We start from the raw sequence: 22,054 nt of genomic DNA, 5'->3' as shown, positions 1-22,054 counted from the left end.
AAACACTGTCTCCAAGAGTGAAAAATGGGGTGTTTGATATTCCCCCCAAAAACCTTCCAATAGCCATAACCTTTAAATTCGATGCTAAAAAATGACAGCATCTGACTGTTTTTCTACAGCACAACAGAGTTCAAAGAGTTGAGCACAGACAGCAGATTTTGTATAACTTGCATTTTATGAAGACAAGAAGATGAAAATCATCTCTGCATAGCTACAAAAAAATGCAAATAGCAAAAAGGCTTGTCTATTTGCACTGTTAGAAAATAGGCCAAAACCTGAATAAACATAAAAATCCAGCTCTCCTTTTTTCAAGATACTGTCATTCTAACTGTGATCACAGATATGTCAGCTGCAGGTGAAGACTTGTTTCCCACCATTTTTCTAAGGGCAATTGAGAATTTTAATCTTGAACTAATGAATCCTGCTACTAGTAAAAGGTTACACAAAGTGGAAACAGAAAGCAAGAAGAATTAGCGAAGCACAAAATGCAATTATTTTGAATCCTCTTTCACTGCCTGTAAATGCTTTATTTCTTACTACAATACACTGATCTTTCAGTGGAGCAAAGCCCCACTGTAGGTGGCTGGTGGGTTGGGAAGGTTAAGTGAGATTAAGTGTACTTGGTAAAAAAATGTTGAAACATTTGCCTTTCCACTCTACCATATAAACAAAATTCCACATGGGACAAAGTAAGCAATTCATAGTTCTGTTATGAACAAGCACAGCAGGAGTAGCATGACTCTCACTCTCACTTAAGGGTGACACAAATGTGTCATCTCCCACTCCTCATATTTACAGTGTCCAAAAACCTTGTGTTGATGGAAGCCTGCAATGAAATTCTCTTTTAGGGCACCAATTTGCAGAATAAATCTTATGTGGGGTTTAGATTCAGTCAGGAGAACCAGAGGTACCAATGGGAGTTTGCACAGTACCACAGCTTGTAATGTAAAACAAAACCTTTCACTTCTGCCACACTTGGCTCAGGGATTTTTCCATGGCTGTTTGCCTCAAGATATACAGGAACTGATCTGTAGCACAGGCTAATCCAAAGGAACACAGAGGAAAGCACAGTAAGACCAAAAGAGAAACCAAGTTGATGCTGAGGAAGTGACATCCCCACTCTGGATGTGAAGGTGAATTGGAGGTGTGGTGCCAGACAAGCTGCAGTCTGCTCCCATGGGCTGAATGCATATTAGCTCTAGGCAGACTATTTTCCATTTTACTTTCATTCCAATTTAATCCAGCTCTCAAACTTCATTTTATGGTGCAAAGCAAGGCACAGCAGGCAGGTGCAATCAGGGGCTTCACTTCAAAAACACATTCCTGATACAAGCTGTAATGCAGACAGAACTGCAACCATCACAGTTCTCTCAAGAGTGTTAAGACTCTCCAGATGGAAAATAAAGGAAAGAAAAGAAGCCAACCAGCATCTGACATGGAAAGAGCACTCCAGCTCTTTTAGTTCAGCATCAAAGCATCCTCTGGATTCCAGGTTTTATACTTTTGTTGAATCATCATGAAGGACAGTGTGGGGCTTGGTTCCTGGCTAACAAACTCAGGAGAGACACACAAGTCCAGCACAGCCATGTCTAGTAGCACATGATGGCAGAACAAGATTAAGTACCTCAGTATTTTCACAGACAAGAGGTACAGGCCAGACAGAAGAAAGGAAGAAAGAATACAGGATACTTGCATATTCCCAGCAGTAAAAAAAGTCTATTCTGGAACTCCTAAAAGTAGATGTAGAGCTGTCATGGTGCTGAGATGCCTTCTGGAGGAACATGGTCCCTAGCCACCCTCTGTACTTCTCAGGTTAAAAATGGGATTTTTTTTCTTTATGTATCACAATTTAACTCGCATCTGATCTTCTCTTCAAAAACTGCCCAGGCACATTACATTTTAAACATTTCCCTATGTGTGGTTATTTCCAGCTGGCAGGTATGGGTAAATGATACCACTACTTGGGAGAAACTAATTTCAAATCATGTTTAGAACAGATGTGTTAGAGGAGGTTTTCTCCACTGCAGAAAGGACCTTTTAATGTGTTGCCAGTATTTTCACAAAGCGTTTTTCTTTGGTCCGTCACAAAATTCACATGTAAGAGATATAAATGAAGCAATGAAGGGCACCAATCTGCAAAGACTAGTAATTTACACTATGTTTTAAATAAATTTAAGACTCACTATTTATTCTGGATGCCTTACTTGAATTACTTGCAAGGGCTTCATTTTCAAAAGGCCTGGAAAACAGACCCCTCTCAGGAATCACAAGTTTGGCCAGGCACACTTTGAAGAAAGCCAGTACTGAACATAAGTTAATAAAGTATTTGCATACATATCCATCTAAAGCAGGACACCACAAAGAAGTCAGGAACACCTTCTTCTGAGAAGCATTAGTAAAAAGGCAGCCAACTGGCACACCAGTCTTTCATCCAAAAGCAAGTAAGTGTATTCTGTAGAAGCTTGTATACAAGCTACTCAGATTAAAAAAGAGACAACAAGTATGATATATCCAGACAGCACAATCTTTTCTTTTTGCTTTGGTAACACAATTTTAAGCAGAGGTCCCAGAAACCTCTTAAAGGACATTACTGTCATCCTGCAATCCACTCCAGCTGACAGAGTGCTGCTGACAGGTTCATTCAGACAGAGCTGACAGACTAACCTCCAGCCCTCAGCAAAGTCTAAGTCACAGCACTGTGTCATATTACAGTGTGCACCTCAGAAACAGAAGAAATGAGAAAATCCTCATTACTACACCATCTTCAAGTAAAGCTTCTAAAACAGGGCAGCAGGAAAGAAGAAAGAAGAAAATACATATCTGATCTACTGAATTTTACTACAGGTGTTGCGTGAAACTGAGAGGACCTCAAAAATAACACATTTGCTGTGTGGTCTTGCTTCAATTTGTTACCTCTAAGTCATCTAGTTCAGAGGTACCAAAGCATGACAAAACTTATTTGTCACCTTTTTTGCATTTCTGGGGGAAGGAGGGGAGCAAAACAGAAAAATACCTTCTCCAACGCTAATCTGACACTGAAAGCTTGGCTTTAGGGTAGATCCTGTTTACCCAGAAAAGTACATGTTCTCTGCCTGCACAGATTTTTGCCTTTGCCTGCAAGAAGGGCAATGACTGATGCCCATAGGGCTCATTCTAGCTGTTTTCTAGCTACAAACATAAAAGAGGGTGCCTTGTTGGTTGACATCTCATACACCATGCCTGGTTTTGGTCAGTTTATGGAATATGTACACACAAAGTTACAAGTGCCTCAGAGATCTGGGGAGCTACCACACTGTAAAAACAGAAACTGCAGAGGCAGGAAGCCTGTAAAAAGTGATTACTAGCATGGGTCAAGTATCTAAGGCACTTCTAACATAGTATGTTCTCCAGAAGACTGTGCACTGAGATGAAACACAAGCCTCATTTTGCAGTACAGTTACACTTGCAGCCATTGCTCTCCTCCTCAGAATCGGAGGTGGCACCAACACTTGACAAGGACCAGGCTGGGTGGGACAGAGTGGGGCTCCTACAGAAGATGTTTTCCATGCAGAAGCAGAGAACCTGACCTTTTGAATCATATGGGAACCATTCCCCACCAAAAAACATGCAGAAAACCAGCAGGGCAAAGAATGAAGTGGTACTTACGCGGCATGATCCCTTGGCTCACCAACTCCTCCCGCGTGCGTCGCTGCTGGAGCTTCAACTGCAGCACTGCACAGCAGAGAGAGGGGAGAGAAGGAAACCCATCAGTGCAAGGAACAGCTGAGGAGACATTTTCAAATGCATCTTGTTTTGTTCTCTGGATGCCAAGGCACTGGTGTGCAGCAGAAGGGAAAGACCCCCCCGTCCCGCCCTGCCCTGCTGCAATTGCAGAAGTGGCCCCCAGCAGTCAGGTTTCCGTAGGCTGCTGCAGCCAGGGGCAGAGGAAGTTGCGCAGGGTCTTGGCAGGGTGATAAAAATCCACAAAGCCAGGCCTGTTTCTCAGTTCTTTCTAGAGCACCAACTGCTTTCCAAACCATTAATATTAAAAAACAAACAAAGAGAAACACCAGCTGACAGTCCTCCAATAAACACGGAGTGACACCCCAGCTGCTAATGACTCCTGAAAACTCTAATTACTATGTGCAGATTAAACGATATGTCAAAATTGTTGGTCGTTACTCTAAATTACAAGGCTGATTTCCTTCCTCAGCTCAGAAATTCACCTTCAGAAATGTCTCCTAAAAGTGAAATACCATGGACACATATAGAAGTGTCCTTTCACTACAAAAGGAATCCCCTTATCACTAGAATTTTTCCTATTTATTTTAGCATAACAGAACATATTCATGACCTGTGTGAAATGCAATTAGCTGGGGGCTTTTTTTAGTGCAAATCCCCAGAATAGTAATAATTTCAACATTTAGATTACAACAGGAGCTTCCCTTTAAACTATACAATCAAAGCAACATTCTAGATTGTTCTTACAGTCAAAGACACATTCCATATGAAAGAAGCCTTTCAAAACTGAAGAAAAAATTCATGCGAATGCGACACACATCTCAAAATAGGACAACTTGAGTATCACCGAATCCCATTTGCAATCAAGCCCAAACTCCTAAGCATGCTCACCGTAAAGTATTATAAAATGAATGGCAATGCATCTCATCTCCCCTGTTCTAGTTTGAATTTCTCTTATGGCTTTTTTATAGTCCACATAATGAAAGCCCACACAAATGTTGTGAAACCACTACAGAGCAAAACTGCTCCACAGCAATCTCATCATTACCCTTATGTCTCCTTTCTTAACTACTTTGTTTGTCCAGTACATTAATTTCATACATTATATCCAAATTTGTATTGTATACTCCCTAAAGTAGAGATCAAAAAATTTAAGAAGATGCCACTTTGTCTACTTACAGACATCACCACATTTTACCTGTTTCTTTCAACCTCCTATCTGCAGTTTGTATTTCACTAAGATACATCTTCCAATATGGGTTCTGGTCTTCATATGTATAAAAAATAGACCCATCTCTTCCTTTCTATGGTTGTTTCCATAGGACCTAATCACCCTCACTTAAATCACATTTAATTTTCTTCTTGGATTTTTCTGGCTTCCACATCCATTGACTCTTGATGTACCTTTCTCTGAAACTCTATATGACAGTGAGAGGAATACCTCCTACCAGTGGAAATACCTCTGTGCACACAGAGTGCAAACAAGTTACCTCTCTTCTGTTTCTCAAGACAAACTATGATTTCTTAATATATGCATCCTGGGCAGGAAACTACTTTCTTTTAGTACATGGAAGTGAGAGAAGGGAGGAGGATGTACAGAGCACCATGGTAATTCTGTGTGGGATCAGCCAAAAGCCAGAAGGAGGAGGAGGGAACAGAGAGGGGAAGGAACAGGCCCTTCATTTGGCTGTGAAACTGCAAACAGAAGTGGTAGTTCCAGACTCTTCCTCCCACCCAGCACGAGATCGCACTTCAACTTCTGTGCTAGTGTGAGGGCTAGCACAGCTCACAGGCAGCCTGCTCACAGAGCTTCTCATTTGCTGGACTCCTTTTGAGGTTATCAAAACTCAAATCTTGATCTAACACCTGGCACTTGATCTAACACCTTGCTGAGAGAGAGGCAGTGTCAAACCTCTCACTCTCCCCATCACCTCTCATGTTCGCCTGACTGTCCTGGTGGCTGGACTCACGGACAGAGACCACAGCCCAGCCAAAACAGGCACCAGGTTTTGAATAAGTGAGTTGAAGAGGATGACCACAAAGCCAGGAGCTGTAGTGGAACAACCAGGAGCCCTGGTATTTGCCAGCACTGAAGGTAGGAGTTGGACTTCACCCTTCCAACAGCACACTGCCACTAAGTGATTTCTGCCCCATTAGGAGCAGCCTATTGAATCTCTCTGCATGGCATTACTTCCCCTACTGAGCCCATATATCCATCCCCTAAATTAGCACATCTTACTAAATGTATACAGGCAAGGCACAAACCTACAGCAGCAGGCCCATCTCCCCAGCAGATAATCTCATTATTACTCATGCCTTCTGTTTACACACCTAGTAACGTATGTTAGCTCTTTCTGCCACTCACTCGCTACAACCACCAACCTTTCCTCACATTTCTAACCACACCTACTGTTTCCCCTTCACCTCCCAGCCAGGGATTTCCAACTAAAATCTCCCCACACAGGTGTGCCTGGCATTTCTTGCTCCTGGATGCACATCTGTACTGTCACCCATATTAATGTGCATTTTGCTCAACTGTCGCAGTTTGCCTAAATGATCTAAACTTTTTTTTTATTTATGTCACAATTTATTCCTTCACTAGTATTTGTTCTGTCCACACTGTTACAGCCTCTTGCATCTGTTTCCAGACTACACCGGGTTAAGCTACACCAGAAATACTTTTCTGCTTTCTATGATTATAACCAGTTCTTAATCAAATTAAGAAGTATTTCATTAAATTCAAATATAATTCTTGAAACCAAAGTACACCATGCTATTAAGTTAAAGATGTTATAAAAGTCTGTTGCATCTAGACAAAACCCTTAGCAACCACATTTCACTTATCCAAATGACAGAATCACATTTGAGCAGACCTGTTTTCACAAACTGAAAACCTGATCAGTGTGATTATACTGCTATTCTTATACCACCTACATTCTTGATCAAATTTTCCATTGTTTTTTTCCTGGAACTGACAGCAGATGAGCCACTCTTTACTCACGCACCCTTTGTCAGCAATGATGCAAAACGTTATCACTCTTTTGCTCTTCTGAAGTCTCCCTGCTGTTCCCAGATTTATTAAAAACGACTCTCAGTCAGACTGCTAGAGACCTCATCAAATGACTTAAAATTCCCCTCCTGACTGCAGCCTCCCTTGCAAATTTTCTAAAGACATCTTATTTCCTTATTAGTTACCATTTTTCTCTACCAATTATATGCACCTTTTATTTTTAAACCCTATGTCCCTTCACAGCAAGACACTAGCAACTGTCAAGAGAACTAAACTGAAGAACAAGGGAAAAAAGTAATTTTCAGGACTCTTTTTATAAGCACTAAGTAATTCCTGGGGTTTATGAATGTATATACATACATATTAAGCACAAGTTATCATCAGCCATAAAGTCCTTTTTTTCCCAATACAGCTTACTTTTTGGCAGGGAGGAGGGCAAAAAGGATTATTTCAGTTCGCTCCTAAATACATTTTGGCTTAACTAAGTACTTGGAGTTCCCAATGCCATTTCATATATTTAGGAGATCACCTGTTTACATGTTCAAGTGTGTGAATCCTATATATAGATTAACAGATGTCCCAAGCACCAGTCCAAGGCTGTTGTACATGGAGCTCAGCCAAAGGTCTAGAATGACCAGAGAAATTCAAAGCTACTCTAGGACAGAATGAAGTGTAAGTCTTTCAGTCACTAATGGACAATGTTCTCTTTCCTTTATCCCTGTACTTAACCTGTAAATTAATTTTCAAATTAAGAATAAATGAGGTCATACAAAGAGCAGTGTATAACTGCTGGCTAGAAAATAAGTTCCAAACTGGTGCCCTTCTACTATATGCAATATTTTGTGGGATTTGTATCCTTGTCAGATTTTCCCACTCAAAGGTGGGCATAACTTATTTCACAAGTATGAAATGTTCCCAATTAAATTTTGAACAATGTTTTCATATCACTAGTGGACCATTCCAAGAATTAGTAAAACATTCCAGAGAAATCTGGGAGCTAAGACAGAGGAGCACTGCCAGCAGTTTAAGAAGGGTAGAGGAGAGCTGCACTGGTGGGAGATGTATTAAATGACAAATAATATTGTGATACAGCTACAACCAACAGAGTCACCCTATTAGTAAATACAGCATGTCATGATTATTTTGTGTTCATCCTAGCACAAAACTTTCCCAACAAGGAACCCCCAGGCATATTCCAGGACCAGCTACTCACAGCTGGTGGCAGCTCAGATTTAACAGTATATAATTAATATAAAGAGCTTGCACCCTTTTCAGGACAGCTCCAACTCTGGTGTTAGTTCAGGGGTGCATCAGTAGTAAGCAGAAGCAAGAACAAATATCTATGATGAGCTAAGTTGTTTTTTGCAGCTCATTACCTAAATCTGGAGCAGCTTGCCTGCCCTTCTATTTCTAAACCACATTGAATTTAGTAGTGTGACTAGAACTACTGCAGAAACTAGACTGCAGATTCTACATCTCAGAATTTCAACAGAGAAAAATAAAATTAAAATCTCTTTTCAAAGACTGTCTCACATACCAGGACAGGTTTGTGACAAGAAATTAATAAAATACTCTGTATTTCCTGTTTTTTAAAAAGTAGCAAGAAGAGGAGCACGGCTGTGAACTGCAGCTTGTGGTGAGACCTTGTGCACGTTATAGCGAACACAGACTCACTACCAAAGGGACTCTGTGCTCACATTTCTGCAAAACCTTTCCTGCCAGGAATCCCAAGTGATACTTAAGGTCACCCAACCAAGGTAATGATTAAGCACAGCCATATGGAGGATTACAACTGGGACAGCATGAGCAGCAGTGCAGATCAGGAAGGAAGGAAGGCTGCTGGAGCCAAAAGAAACCCTATAGAGGGACTGAAGGAGGCAGAACTCCCAGGAATTCGGGCTGGGATGCTCAAATGGGAAGTGCAAGACACAAACTGTGTATTAACAAGAAAGGCTGTATGCTCACAGACATGATTTATCAATTTTGTGAATTCATTGAAAGCAGTCTGCCTGATAGAAGAATTCATCCTTGCAACCCAATAAATAAAGCATGTAATTAGGTAGCAAAAGTACTGAAGAACAAGTGAAATTAGCCCAACTTCATTATCTAAGTTGAGGAAAGTGCAAGCCTAAGTAAAGACGATAAAAAGCAATTTAATGCTCATTTATTTGTACATTGTTCAGCACCTCTGGAGAGCCCATTCTGAAAGCACTGAGTGGCTACAGCGTCCTCCTAACTCACAAGGAAGCACTAATACAGCACAAGCTGCAATAAGAACTTGCCACTTAGTTCAACACCTCTACCTTTCTGTAGTGTCAAAGGAATTTCAGGAGAATTTTCACAGGCCTAGCACTGAGCAGGTCTGACCAGGTTTACTTTGTGAGGGTCAGAGACTGTGGACTAAGGAGATGTGCCTCTAGGCCACCATCTCGGCCCACACATGCTTTCCAGTTTTTCAGTCCAGTTTGTATAACACCATATGCAAGCAGCTTAATTATAATATGCAACAATAAAAGACAAATCTGATGACACAGAGTATTTGCTGACCAAAACTGGCACAGCTGTTTGTGCAGAACTGGGGCCTCTACCTCAAATATCACAGTGCCATGTAACCACTGCTCTGATGGATGAAGTCACCTTTCCACTTACCACTCAGTCAGCAGCCCTTCCAATTACACTAAGAAGAGAATTTTTTCCTACTTTCTGATTAAATAGTCACATTTGACCAGAAGCAAATGCCAAATTCAGCTTTTGAATATACAGCACACCAGCTGTTGTTTTCTGTGGAAGCTATATCCTACTGAATTCAGTCCCTTGGAGATGTGGCAAGAAAACCTTTTCCTCACACCAAAAAATGGTCTCTGAGCACTTTTCAGCTGTGCCAGCTTACAAAACAAATGTTGACTTGCATTAGATTTTTTCATGCTTCAACAGGAAGCCAGATTAGATTCACGAGCAAGGGCAGCATCTGTAAAACTCCAGTTGCAACACCTTTCTGCGCAGAAGCAGCAGCCAAGGGCTGTTTGTGTACCAAATTACGTGTAGCATCCACAAGAAGGTGTAAGAAAAAACAGCTGTGATAGTTTGTGATCAGTGAGTGCGAATACAATGGTCAAAATTAATTTTCAATCTTAAATTACTGAAGTAGATTACTTTTTCTGTTTTAGAGCTGCATTTTTCTGGTGCTGTTGACAACATACCCTGCACCACACAGAACGTGCTAGAATGGGGGTTACCAACAAAGAACAGCAAACTTTTGGGGCCTTTTTTAAAGGCAATTTTCTGAGCCTAACAGCATTTTAATCCACTAAATCCATTTTATTCCCCACTGCTGATGGGGAATACATGCTGGCTTTGCATTTAAGCAGACTGTGCAGTTAACAGAGAAGCATTTAAGTGAAGCAGACTGTAAATGACACCCAAACTGCAGGGATTATATGACAGTTTGCTACCCTGGGAAGGGGATGCCAAAAATTCATGTCCCTCTGTGGGGTGAAGGAGAAGCAGCAGACACACTGTTGATCCTCACAATTTGCAAGCATCCACTGTTGTTGGGAGCAGCAGCCATAAGGTTCTGTTCATCTCAATGCATTTTAAAGAATAGCTTGAAGCAAGTCTACACAAAGGGAAAATTAAGCAGAAGTTTATTCCTTTACTGTTTGAGACTATCTCACATTCCACTATGTCTTTTCTCTACTGAAGCAGCAAGGGCTGCTATTAAAATGCAGGCAGCTTCCTCTGCTCTTCCTTAGCAACCATGCTAGGGAGAAAATGGAGTTTGGAAGGGTAAAGAACAGAGAGAAAATTTGGTTTGGTCTCTTCAACTATTACAACCTTTCACACTAGAGGCAAAAGCCACTTATTTATATTCATGCTGTGGTCTTCCCTCTGTGAGAAGCAGGACTGGGACCACTCTCCCTGCACCCACAGAGGAGGTCTGTGAAGCAGATCCTGAACAGGAAGCAAAACTGGGATTAGGAGCAGTTCCATACTGCAGGTTCTGAGAGTGATGAAAGTGCATTTTTTTGAAGAAATCAGCACATCCAGCTGCAACATGCTGAGATGGAAAGGTGTCTTGGACCAGTTTGGGGAACACTGCATCACAGGCAGTTCTTGTACAGAGGACTTGAACCTTTTTTCATGACCACCTCTTATTTCTTATCCTCTTAGGAAGCTCTTAGGAAGCATTGAACATTTGTACAGATGAGAACTTGAGAATGATTCTGCCTGAGGTAGACCTAAACCCTCTATGAAGTGATTCTTAAAACACAGAAAAGTTTCTTCAGCTCCAAAGCAACAACTTCCAAAATACATCACAGTGGATGTGCTAGCAATAATCCAAGGATGCAATGGAAGCCACATCACACCAGAGTTGGTCTTAACTATCCAGAACTTATAAAAGCCTTCAGGCTCTCAAATGCCCAGCAGCTTTAAAAAGCAGCTGAAAAGTACAGGAAAAAAAGAATGACTGGTCAATTAAGAACACTAAAAGACAAGGAAAAGAGAAAATGAACTGACTGTCACTCTCAGAACAAGAAGGACTTGTTTCTTGATAAAATCACACTCTTCAAAGCTTTTACAGGTCAAAATATTGGGTCATATAAAGTCATTAACATGGCATGCAGCTTACACATGCCTGTTGATGGTCTAGATGAGCAAATTCCAGAAGACTGGTTTTGGCTAAAAACAAAAAAAAAACAGGTTCAGGGCAGTATTTCTTTATTGTTGGGAGGATGCCACTGGAAGCGAAATATGAAATGGGAAAAATGTAAAAAGATGTTTTCAAAGGATGATGGAATACTGTATTATCTTTTAATGAGTCAACGTTATGAGGCATTAAGTAGTTCTCTTAGTGGAGACAAATACAGATTCTTTGATACAGCTAATTTAGCAGAATCAAAAATCCCAACCTACAGAGGAAAGTGGTCCCTAAAGAATATGAAATCAGAAGCACACAGTCAAAAGTAAAAGGATCTATTTCCATTCTCATATTAGCACAAGGTGGCTGGCTCACACAGAGCACAGAATAACAAGCTACTTCAGCAGGCCATTTTTGAGGCTTAATATCAAATTTGATAAATGTAGACATCACATAAATGTTAATTAAAAACTGTACTTAGAAGATAAAACCAACATTCACAGCAATTTTAATTTTGTTAGGACACAGCACTATAAATCAAACAAAATCAGTAGCACCATCCAACTACCAACCTATAATATGATCTAAGATCCAGACAGGACAGAACAGATACTCCAAGGCTCAAGTCAGCATTGGCTTTGTGGCAAAATGTACAGATCCTAAAGGAAGAATCAGTTCATAGCCTGAGAAGTTTACTTGGTTACTTCTGAGATCTGGTCTCAATATTGCACACAATTGAATGTGCTTATTTCACAGGAGCTACTCATGTATATGACTCCAAATAAATGCAAACTTGATTATTACCATGAAAGTTGTGCTGAATTTTGCTGGATTATTTTCATGTTTATTTAAAATTAAGACTAGCAGTTGCTCTGTACTTTACAGTATTTGCCTTTACCTTCTTCCTTCATGACTTAACTCCTGCCACTTCCATTACACATTTAAGATTTAGGGGAAGTTAATGCCATTTTATTCACTGCTACTTTTAATGCAATGCCAGTTTTGGCTTCTTTGATTCTAAAATTTTAAAACCAGACACGTTTGCTTCTATTAGTACAGAAGTGTTTCTACTGAACACACAGAGGCCCACTCTTAACCATAAAGTCTTGGTACACCTATAACCCATCTCAGCACTTGCTGAAACTGTTACAATACTACTTTAAGAAATTCAGCTGAAACACATGTAACATGGTATATTTAGTAAGATATGCAACATGTAAAAATGCACAACAAGCTTGTCAACAGGAAAAGTTGCTTTGCTTTCTGTGCAGGGTACTGATTCTTATAAAATCATTTTGTCTCAGTAGTACTGGCTAAGTGAAAACTAGGCATGTGAGTAACTAGGCACATATCCATATCCATGGAATCTGGCTTCCATGCATGATCCAACAAGATGACCTGTAACAAAATACCTAGGTGGAAAGGTCTACCTAAAATTGACCCTGGTATCATAATACAGTAAATATTAACTGTAATCAGTACTTGTTGATGCCATCTGTATATCCATTGTTACTATTTAGAGCTGGAAGAGAATTCTTGAGGAGGGAAAAACACAGAGAAATTCCCACTTCCCTGGGTAAACTTGAGTCACAGTGTATAGTGATTTGTATTTTTCCATGAAATAATGAACAAGGAGGAACTAACATTGCCCTTAACCAGCTTGCAAAGAAAACTCTAGAAATTCTCCCAGATAATTTAATATGACATGGCAGATGGGGACAAATGAAGAAAAAAGAAGGAATGGGTAGATGTATCCTGACAATTAGATCTACAGCTGTCTACTAAGGTGACAGTACAAAAGGCGAGCTACACAAGGGAAACTACTTTAAATTTTTTTTCTTGGAAAGATAGGGGTATCTCTGCCTAAAAGAAGAAAAAGCTTCAATAATTTCATTTTTCATAAAGATGATACATGAGAGTTGTTTATATTTTTTCCCAACAACTATACAGAATTTAAAAATCAAATGTTTTGAGGTATGTCAGAATCTGAACAATTTTTCATTGTATTTACAACTCTGAGTTCAAGGGATGTGTTTTTGTGGGTTTCTTATAAAGCAGAAAGAAAATCAAGCACTGAGACAGTGCCCAGACACATCCATAAAACACATGATTGATTAGATATGTTTATAACACTAAAACTGATTAGCAAATCTTTCCATGCCCCTTGCAGCAAAGGAGACATGGTCAAACACCTTTCCTTCAAAATTCACCTCCCATACTTGAATTTCTACTCCAGCAGAGTGCTCCAGTGCACAAACAGCCTCACAGATCAAGGTCACAAACTTCCTCAAACATTTCTGAGAGACTGGGTTTGGCCCAGTGATTCAGCCTTCCTTCTGCCACAGGGCACCCTCTACAGATAGAGGCTGAAAGTTCCCTTCACAGGAATCATCTAATGGTCAAGACACCACAGAATGTCTGTGGCAAAATTTCTGCTGGGACACCTCGACATATGAGCTGTGTTTTGGGGTTTTCCACTAAAACATGGAATGATTCTGTATTTCCAAGACCATTTCGGATTTTTAACCACCTAAAGATCTTTGGTTTACTGAAACCAAATGCAAATGAGAGCCAATGTGTTTTACCACAAGTAGTAGAAAAAAATACTTAGAAGTTTATAAATTTAAATATAAAACCAGCAGTTCTTAAAAGTAATAATTAACTAGTTATAGAGGGAACTCAGAAAGCTGGGGCTTATAATTTTACATCAGCTAGCTAGAGCATCTCTCTGCTTCAGCTGGTTCACTGTGCTGACAGTTACTTCGTGGGACATGAAACAAAAGTGGTTTTGTCCAAGGTGCCTATTACATGCACAAGGAAGACTCAGAGCATTCCCTATCTAGTCAGCATTCCTTTCACCAGCTTCTATCCAAGCCCCAGCATTCTCTCTTAGCAAGAATTTCAGGTGGATACTACAAGGAATCACCATATTTCTTTAACTCATGGTAGCTAAAAACATCTTTGCTGTTTTCTCAAAGACTGCAAAGAACACTGGCCACAGTCATGGCATGTGAGGCTCAAATAAAGATCCTGGCCTCTGCACTCCAACAGTCTGACACCTTCTTTATTGTTTAAGTACAAATTCTATTAGAATTCTGATGCTACTTGTGAAAAAGGTTGCAAGATTCAGCTGTGCCCATCATATCATTCTACCTTAGAAATCAGTTCCTCCACAGGAGCCCAGCGTGGAAGCTGAGCCCCAGAATCTGCATTACACATAAAAAGCACATCAAAGTCCCTCAGAATCTTTTCACTGATGATACAATCTATCTACAGTTTTTTACCTCCTTTCTCAATGGATATTTTCTTTCTTTCAAAAAAACTTTGGACTACACATCTCCAGGACTGACAATTGTGGTTTTTGTCATGAGGGAAGATCCATAGCACTGAACAATTTGAGCTATGAGGCTTAATGTGCTATCATAGCTATAAATATTTAAATAATATAATTCTGTGTAACAGATCAATCAGCAAACCAAAAAAACCCAGCAGTCCAGAATGGCCTGCGTGACCACTGACTTCAGACTGGTGGACAAATTCTGCAGATGTTTAAAATGTTACTGCTGGCTCAGTCCCCTGCTGAAGGGCACAGAGGGGACTGCCAGCAGCAGCAGATCACACACACTTCAAGATTCTCTCCAGCTGGTAATGGAGGTGGGCTTTCACTCACATCCCGCACAAAAGCAGGGGAAGGGCAGCCACGTTTCCCTTCTGTGGCTCCCTCCAGCACTGAGGCAGGGAGGTGGCAGGGGACAGCGTTTGCAGCTGTAGTTAAAATTCACTGTCACATGTCAGTCCTGAAGATACAATCCTCTGCATTGCCTGCAGCCAATGTGACAGATATTATTAGCAGCAGTAAAAGAGTCTCTCAGAGAGACACAAAGGTATGGTTAGTTTAGCATCTACTTCTAAAATGTCTTCTTCTTCTGAAAAGGGAGAATTTCCCATCAGAGTGTGAAAAGGGGCTGCAAGCAGCCTCAGAAGGACCTTCACACCTAAGTGTAACACAGAAAGAGGCATGAATGCTTAGGAAGGGTGCAAGAGACTAAAAAGAACACCCCCCAAAATAAGAAGCAGAACACACAACAGTTTGCAGGGACAGGTTACATGTTGCTTGCAATACTGATCAGATCATGCAACGGGAGCTTCTGGCTGCCAGCAGTGCAGTGAGATTTGCAGAGGTGAGGAACCAAAGATGATTCCTACTGCCACATTCCACTCCTACAAAAACACAGCTGTAGTCTCCATGCACTTACTGCTGGAGAGACATGGAGCAGCAGGAAGCCACAGAAACTCCACATAGACAACCCAGCTGGGCAGCACAATGTTTGTGCCTGACAAGTGTTTCAGTGAGGAAGGTTAACAAAAAGATGTTAAATGTGTCAGCTGGTACAGCAGTTGTTATGGGAAATATCCCCAGAATGGTGACAGGCCTTTGAGCTGCCTCTGGGGACAGAGACCACAGAACAAGGTCTTTATAAGCATGATTGCAACAGACGATTCCTGTCCCTGTGACGGAGAAAAGTCCATCATAGGCACTTCCACTCAAAACTCTCAAAAAGCTATATTTTTACAAAAGTTTTTCTCTACAGCTGTTTATTTCTGAAAGCCAGTTTTAAAATAAGCTTGTCAAGAAACCACCAATTTTCACAGTCAATTTTGCTAAGAATTTATGTCCCAAAGCAATATATCCTCTTCGTTATCATCAACTTCTTTCACATTTCTTGTTAGCTGCATCAGGCCAATATCACTTTAGATGGCAAAACTGCAGGCTGGAAAGCTCAAACCTTTGTTCACTTGAAAGAATGATTATATTGCTGATTATATTATTTGCACAATGAACTCTGACAGAAGATCACCTGCACATTTCTTCTACCCATATCATCCCTCCTAAATACACTGATGAGCAAAAAAATTTTGCAGTTCTTCTCAGCAACCACCATATTTCAGCTACTGCAGGTCTGCACTTAGTTTGGAGAGTTACCAGGTTACTAAATATTACATAGTGCCAGGGAAAAACATTGTATCTACTTTACTATCCCAAGTAAAAGAAAGAAACTATGAATTTTGCTCCATGTTAATGCCTTTGGGCAGATGATGCATCCTGCAAGGAGGAGGAGCCTCCTGCAAGAAGAAGCAGCACAATTTGCCCCACAGGCTCACTACACGTTTTAATTGGATAAGCCTAAGCCACATCAAGAGTCATATCCATTTTCTACATAGGTTGCAGAGGTTCTTGCCAAAAAATGTGCTGCTTCTACATTTTGGATTAAAATTTATAGATGCAGCAGGTGACAAAATCAGTAATTCAATGCTCAGAAAAGACAGGAGATATGGGAGTTGGGGCACGAAATGAAAGATCTGAGCGGGCACTTATTTTTGGTGTAGATGTTCACTAAGTTGTTGATCAATGACTTGCAGGTGTGACCGCACGATGAAAAATAAGAGGTGACCACTGACAGATCTCGTGGATGGTAAAATTACCAAGATAAGATTTACACAGGCAGCCTGAGATGGATCAAAAAGCAGAAGGAAAACCACTCCTGTCACTGACCCTCATCTTCGCGCAAGGACTCCTAAGTTTTTTTCTGGATGCAAAGAAAGCAGTTTGAGTTTCAGTATCATGGTTCCATTTTCAAAAAAAGCAGCTGCTTTTCAACATCTCCCAAGAAATCTAAGCATCAGTCATTTGCTGTTTAAAAGTATAAATAGAGATGTTTTCTTGAAAAAAGAAACAACAGATAATTATGAAAAAAAATCAAAAATCTGAAAGCCACTCAAGTGTTTTCAAGCTTTATTAATATGTGTTCCAGTTGCTGGGATTATCAGTACCTCAGCATCACTGCCACTGAATGTGAAGCTCAGTTCCACTGTGAAGAAAATTCAGTTGACAGGGCAGGAAAGTACTTACTGGAAATTTTACTTGGTATCATTACCAGTTCAAAGCATTGCCTGCATAAATGCTACTGACAGCTGTACTCATCACACCACACCCAGTTTCTACTCTTTTTTGTTTTCTGCATGTGTTGAGTCCTTCCATCTCCTTACTCTTGCAGGTCCAAGTCTGTAACTCTTTCCTTTTAGTATTACTTTGCACTGCAAAAAGCACTGTAATAGCCATTTTTGACAAATTAAGGAGATCACAGTGTGGTAAACAAGTTAGCCTCTGTCCCTCTCCTCCTCCTCTTCCCATTCCCAGCATGCAAATAGCTAGGGCTAAAGCAACAGCTGGGGATCATTACACTGACAGGAATAGTTTAGTAAACTGCAAGAGGGGAAAACATGTCATATCCAAAAAAATCAAAAACACATTAGAGCATCAGGACTGAAAAAACATGTGAATTCAGCTCCAGGGATAATGCTATGACTCTTCTTTCACTGATAACAACTGACTTACAAAAACCCTGGTCATTCAGTGTTAACCCTTTCCCCAAGCTTCCCATTCATGTCACAGAGTTAATAAATACCCTGAGACACCTCTAGTCCTCACAGCCAAGTGAGGCACACTGCCTGTTAAACAAAAATAAATTTAAATTGAGTCAACTTCAAGCCACTTCACATAAATATATCATTATCTTACCTTCACTGCACCTCTTACTTTTAAGCATAGTCACAGGCTGTGGCTGCAGCAAGAGGATACAGGGAGTCTGGTGTGCCTCTGGATCTGCCATAAGAAGTGCCAGAGCAGATCAGCTCCCCGTACATTCAACACATTTTCTGTGTTTTAATGTGTCAGAGCACTATTTGCATAAATAATTCCAAACAGTGGGATGCATTAGGCCGTAATTCAGAAAGGCATCTGTGTGTTTTGTGACTGGTTTCTGACACTGCTTATCCATGAATTTGCTTTGCTCACACACATCCCCACAGCAACTTCAGGTCCACTCTGAAGCAGGAAGACACAGATCACCCTTTACAGAAAAATGTCACCCTGAATTCCTGTGAGATGCCTTGGGTGCAGGGGCTGCCCTCTTGCTGGGGATTTCCTTGGGACTGAGAGCTTCCAAGTCTACTCATGCAGGTTTCCTGAGCCCTCCTGCATGAGGTGGGGCCAGGGCCAGCTGGACCTTCAGGTGCTGCAGGTGTAATGACAACAAAGTCTAGATTACTCCTGAAGAAAGTTAAATGCTAACAAGCACTTGCACGACTCTTGATCTCTTCAAAGTACTGAACAGATATTAATAGTTTAATCAAAGGCTAAGCTAACTCAAATTACCTCCCATTTGCTGTGGACCAAGAATGTGCACACAGTTTGTGCAGATCAGATGGCATGCAGGAACTTGTTCCTGTGTCTGGGCCCTGAGATACAAATCTTGGAAAAAGACAGGTGAGTTTCAGTGTCAGGCCCCGAGTCACACTGAATGTTTGTGAAGGGAGGACTTGCCAAAAAAAAGAAAAAAAAGAAAGGAAAAAAAAAAAAGAAGAAAAAAAAAAGTGTTTAGTTTAAGAGCATGTAGCACAGAGGTACAGAGATGTAGTACAGAAGTGGAAAAGCTGGAATTTAGTTTTGGAAGTACTTAATTCTAAGCTAAACTCATGTGAATGCTAATTGGGTTTTGAGTAGCTTTTTGCAATTCCCTCTTCACATCTCTCATGAGGGGCTACCACACTGTTGTGTTAACTGATCCAGGAACTGCAAACTGGGCTCTAGTATTTGAAGACTAAATCACTCCAAGGCATTCTTGAATAGAAAACATGTTTATGGATTCCTGAATTCTAGGAATTTTGCAAATAACTGCCCTAACACATACTTTGAAAAATACAAGCTTAAGTTCTTTGACTTCTGCATGTCAAATCCATTTCTGTGTAGAAAGGATCACCAGTTCCCAAACTTCAATGTCAAGTCCTAATTAAAAAAAAAAGAAATAAATCAGATTTAGGAGACATCTGTTTTCCAGAAATCAGGAAGCAAGATGTAGTCTATTCCAGATAGCTGCTTCTCATGAGAATCATTAAGAGAATAGATGAGCATTGTCACTGTTGGTATAGACAGCCCCTATTTGTCCAGTTTTATTAAGAGTCAGGCACAGAAATGCATGCTTTTTCTGTCTTGGTGACAATGAAACTAAGCTGTCCCATTTTTAGGGAGACCAAAAACTAAAGCACAACAGTCATCAGTCTCAGCTCAATGCTAATTCTGGACTTCCATAAGGGTTTACACATGGATGCATCTGTTCCTCTGCTGCCATAAGAATTGGCTCTGCAAAATACAGTGCATGCTACAGAATAAATACAACAGGCATCCCAAGACTGCAGGAGACTTGAATGGAGCAGCAGCAAACCTAAAGTGTTATTATTTCCTTCATCTGACAGGAAAGAAGCTGGCATCTATTTCTCTTTCCTAACCTTCATTTGGTAGCTGGTGGAAAGCAGCTTTCCTTATCACATGTGCCATTAGAGCATCATGAATCAGCCATGGGGTAGACTGATGGTTTTGCTGGACTTTGCAGAGTCAACAAAGATTTTCCAATAACCAGAATTATACAAGATTTCAATGGCCTTAATTCACTTCAACTTGAGACAGCAACAAACCTTTTTATATTGATTAAAGTAAGACAGTATTGCTTTTTCCTTGTTATCCCACGGTACAGCTTGTGATACTTAGTGACTGGATGAAAGATGTATCCTGCTACATCCAAATGCACAGTGCTCACCTTCTGTGAAGGCCAATGCTTGCAAACAGAGAGCAGATGCAAGTTCTGGCTTTTTTTAAATTTTGGGTTGTTTTTTTCCTCTGAAGATTGATGTGCTGTAGCTCTGTGTCTCCAAAGCAGATAAAGAAATCTGGGAACACTGCCTATACTAATGGATTTATAACTCCTGAACTTGAATTTGAGGACTTGGACTTCAGTTTTCTTTTCCTTCTCCATAGTACTTCAACAAAGAATATTCCAATGAAAACATGCACAAAAATAGTAATATTTTTAAAAATTAACAACAAGCTAGCTCTTGATAGATGTTAAATAGGCTTGGTAGGGGAAGTGACAATTGAGGGCAGACACCTAACAGGTTTGTCTGGCAGCTCCAGCAGGCCTAGACTACATACCAGAGAAAAACCCTCTAAATGCAACTGCTAAAATCCTCTTCCACATACTGGCCATCTTTGTACAACAAACATGGCCTTATTCTATCTGGATTATTGTCCTCAACACCTACCCCTCCTTTATCTTGCTTTGCTGTGCAAAATGTCAGAAAGTTATTTTCCCCTCCTTTCAGATGACATTACTCGCTCTTAAAATCAGTCATCACCTTATTCTGAGGCCACTGTACTCCAGATCTTTGTTTCCTTCTGCAAATTCCTAATAAAATTTCACTTGTAGATAGATCCAGTATTTCTGATAAAACATAAACCTTGCTGCTTGCCATTGGCTTTTTGTGATGCTCTGCCATTCTTCTCCGTAATCTTTTCCCAGTTCCTGTTTGTTGATATTTATAATGCTGTGCACTATGAATGGATCACTGCCTGTTTTCATCTTCTCAATCTTTTTCAATCCCTCCAGATCCTCTTCTTTCCTTTTAGATATCACTCCCTGGAATCTGACCTCTCTCTGTCTACGTAGTGTTTCAGAATTGTTAAATTCTCATTTAAAAAATCACACATATTTGCAGAATACCAACAACTAAAACAAAATCACATTTAGATATATACACAACACTCCTTGCACACTCTCAAAACAAGAACACAAAGATACTTAAAACATGGTACTCTTATCTTCTTCAAGGCACAGTTGCCCCTCCACAACAAGCCTTTACACCCTAAAGGAAACAGCCTTAAAACCTTGCTCACAAGAGGCCTACAGACATAGGGGAGAAGAAGAAATTTTAAGTTTGAAACCAAAACTTCCAAATGCAATTGCCTCAAGATCCCGGCACTGCAAGTCACTTCATACAAAGCTCCAGGCTTGTCGAGTGACATGCTTAATGCCTTCAGGGACAAGAAGTCACAGGAGTCAGTGGGAAACCCAAAATCTGGACTACTGCCCAGAAAGCAAAAACCAGGCAATATGCAAGAGTGGAAAAAAACCCACAAAAACACACACAAAAAGAAAAAAAATCAAAATGAAGCCCCCACAAATGAATTACACAGGGATTTAAGAGCGCAGAGCCTGCTAACCTTCTCGTAAGCTGTGGTATGAATCCTGATACGTGCTTGAACAGCTCTTGCCTTGCTTTGACACAGTCTCTGCGAGCGGCACAATCCCCACATAGGCAGGCTGCAGTGTCTTGGCTTTATCCAACATGTTAGAGGAAATCCCTGGACCTGAAGGCGGATTCTGTATCACAGGAGGCGTCCAGGCAAGTGGAAGGGGTGCTTAATCCTCACAAGAGACCCAACTGCAATCCCTCTCTACCAGGTTTCAGTCACTGCACCAAGCAGTAGAGCAGAAAAAAAATCAGTTTACTGCTTGATTCCAAGGCTGGGCTTGCATCAGAACAGAGAGGTTCTGTAGGCACAGACAAAGCCTGACAGCCAACATCTAAAGATTAAAACCGGCAAGGCTCTTGGCAAAATTTTTCCTCCTATGATCTCAAAGCTGAAACAGAAACTTCAGTGTTTCAGCAAGCAGCTCTAAGCATTCGGGCACCCAGTATGCAGAGCACTGCTTATCAACAGATGTGTGGACTTCTTTGTGGGGCCACTTGCAGTAACAGCCAACCTCATTCACCCAAAATAGTGAACAGTT

At 40.6% G+C, this 22,054-nt stretch overlaps 1 protein-coding gene across 1 annotated transcript in view; it reads right to left on the bottom strand.

Moving 5' to 3' along the window:
* MRTFA (myocardin related transcription factor A) overlaps nucleotides 1-21,718 on the bottom strand; it is a 48,195-nt gene extending 26,477 nt beyond the window's left edge. Inside the window, exons 1-2 of the mRNA XM_059473391.1 lie at nucleotides 21,484-21,718; nucleotides 3,646-3,711 (exon numbers count right to left, since the gene is read on the bottom strand). Coding sequence (XP_059329374.1) covers nucleotides 3,646-3,711; nucleotides 21,484-21,610 — 193 coding nt within the window. The 5' untranslated portion in view covers nucleotides 21,611-21,718. The remainder of the gene's footprint in view (nucleotides 1-3,645; nucleotides 3,712-21,483) is intronic.
* Nucleotides 21,719-22,054: the final 336 nt, after the last annotated feature.

The sequence above is a fragment of the Ammospiza nelsoni genome, chromosome 5 (genome assembly GCF_027579445.1).
Source record: "Ammospiza nelsoni isolate bAmmNel1 chromosome 5, bAmmNel1.pri, whole genome shotgun sequence".
NCBI classification, from domain to species: Eukaryota; Metazoa; Chordata; class Aves; order Passeriformes; family Passerellidae; genus Ammospiza; species Ammospiza nelsoni.
Note: the sequence above shows the minus strand (reverse complement) of the source record. Positions and strands in the feature narration are given on the sequence as shown.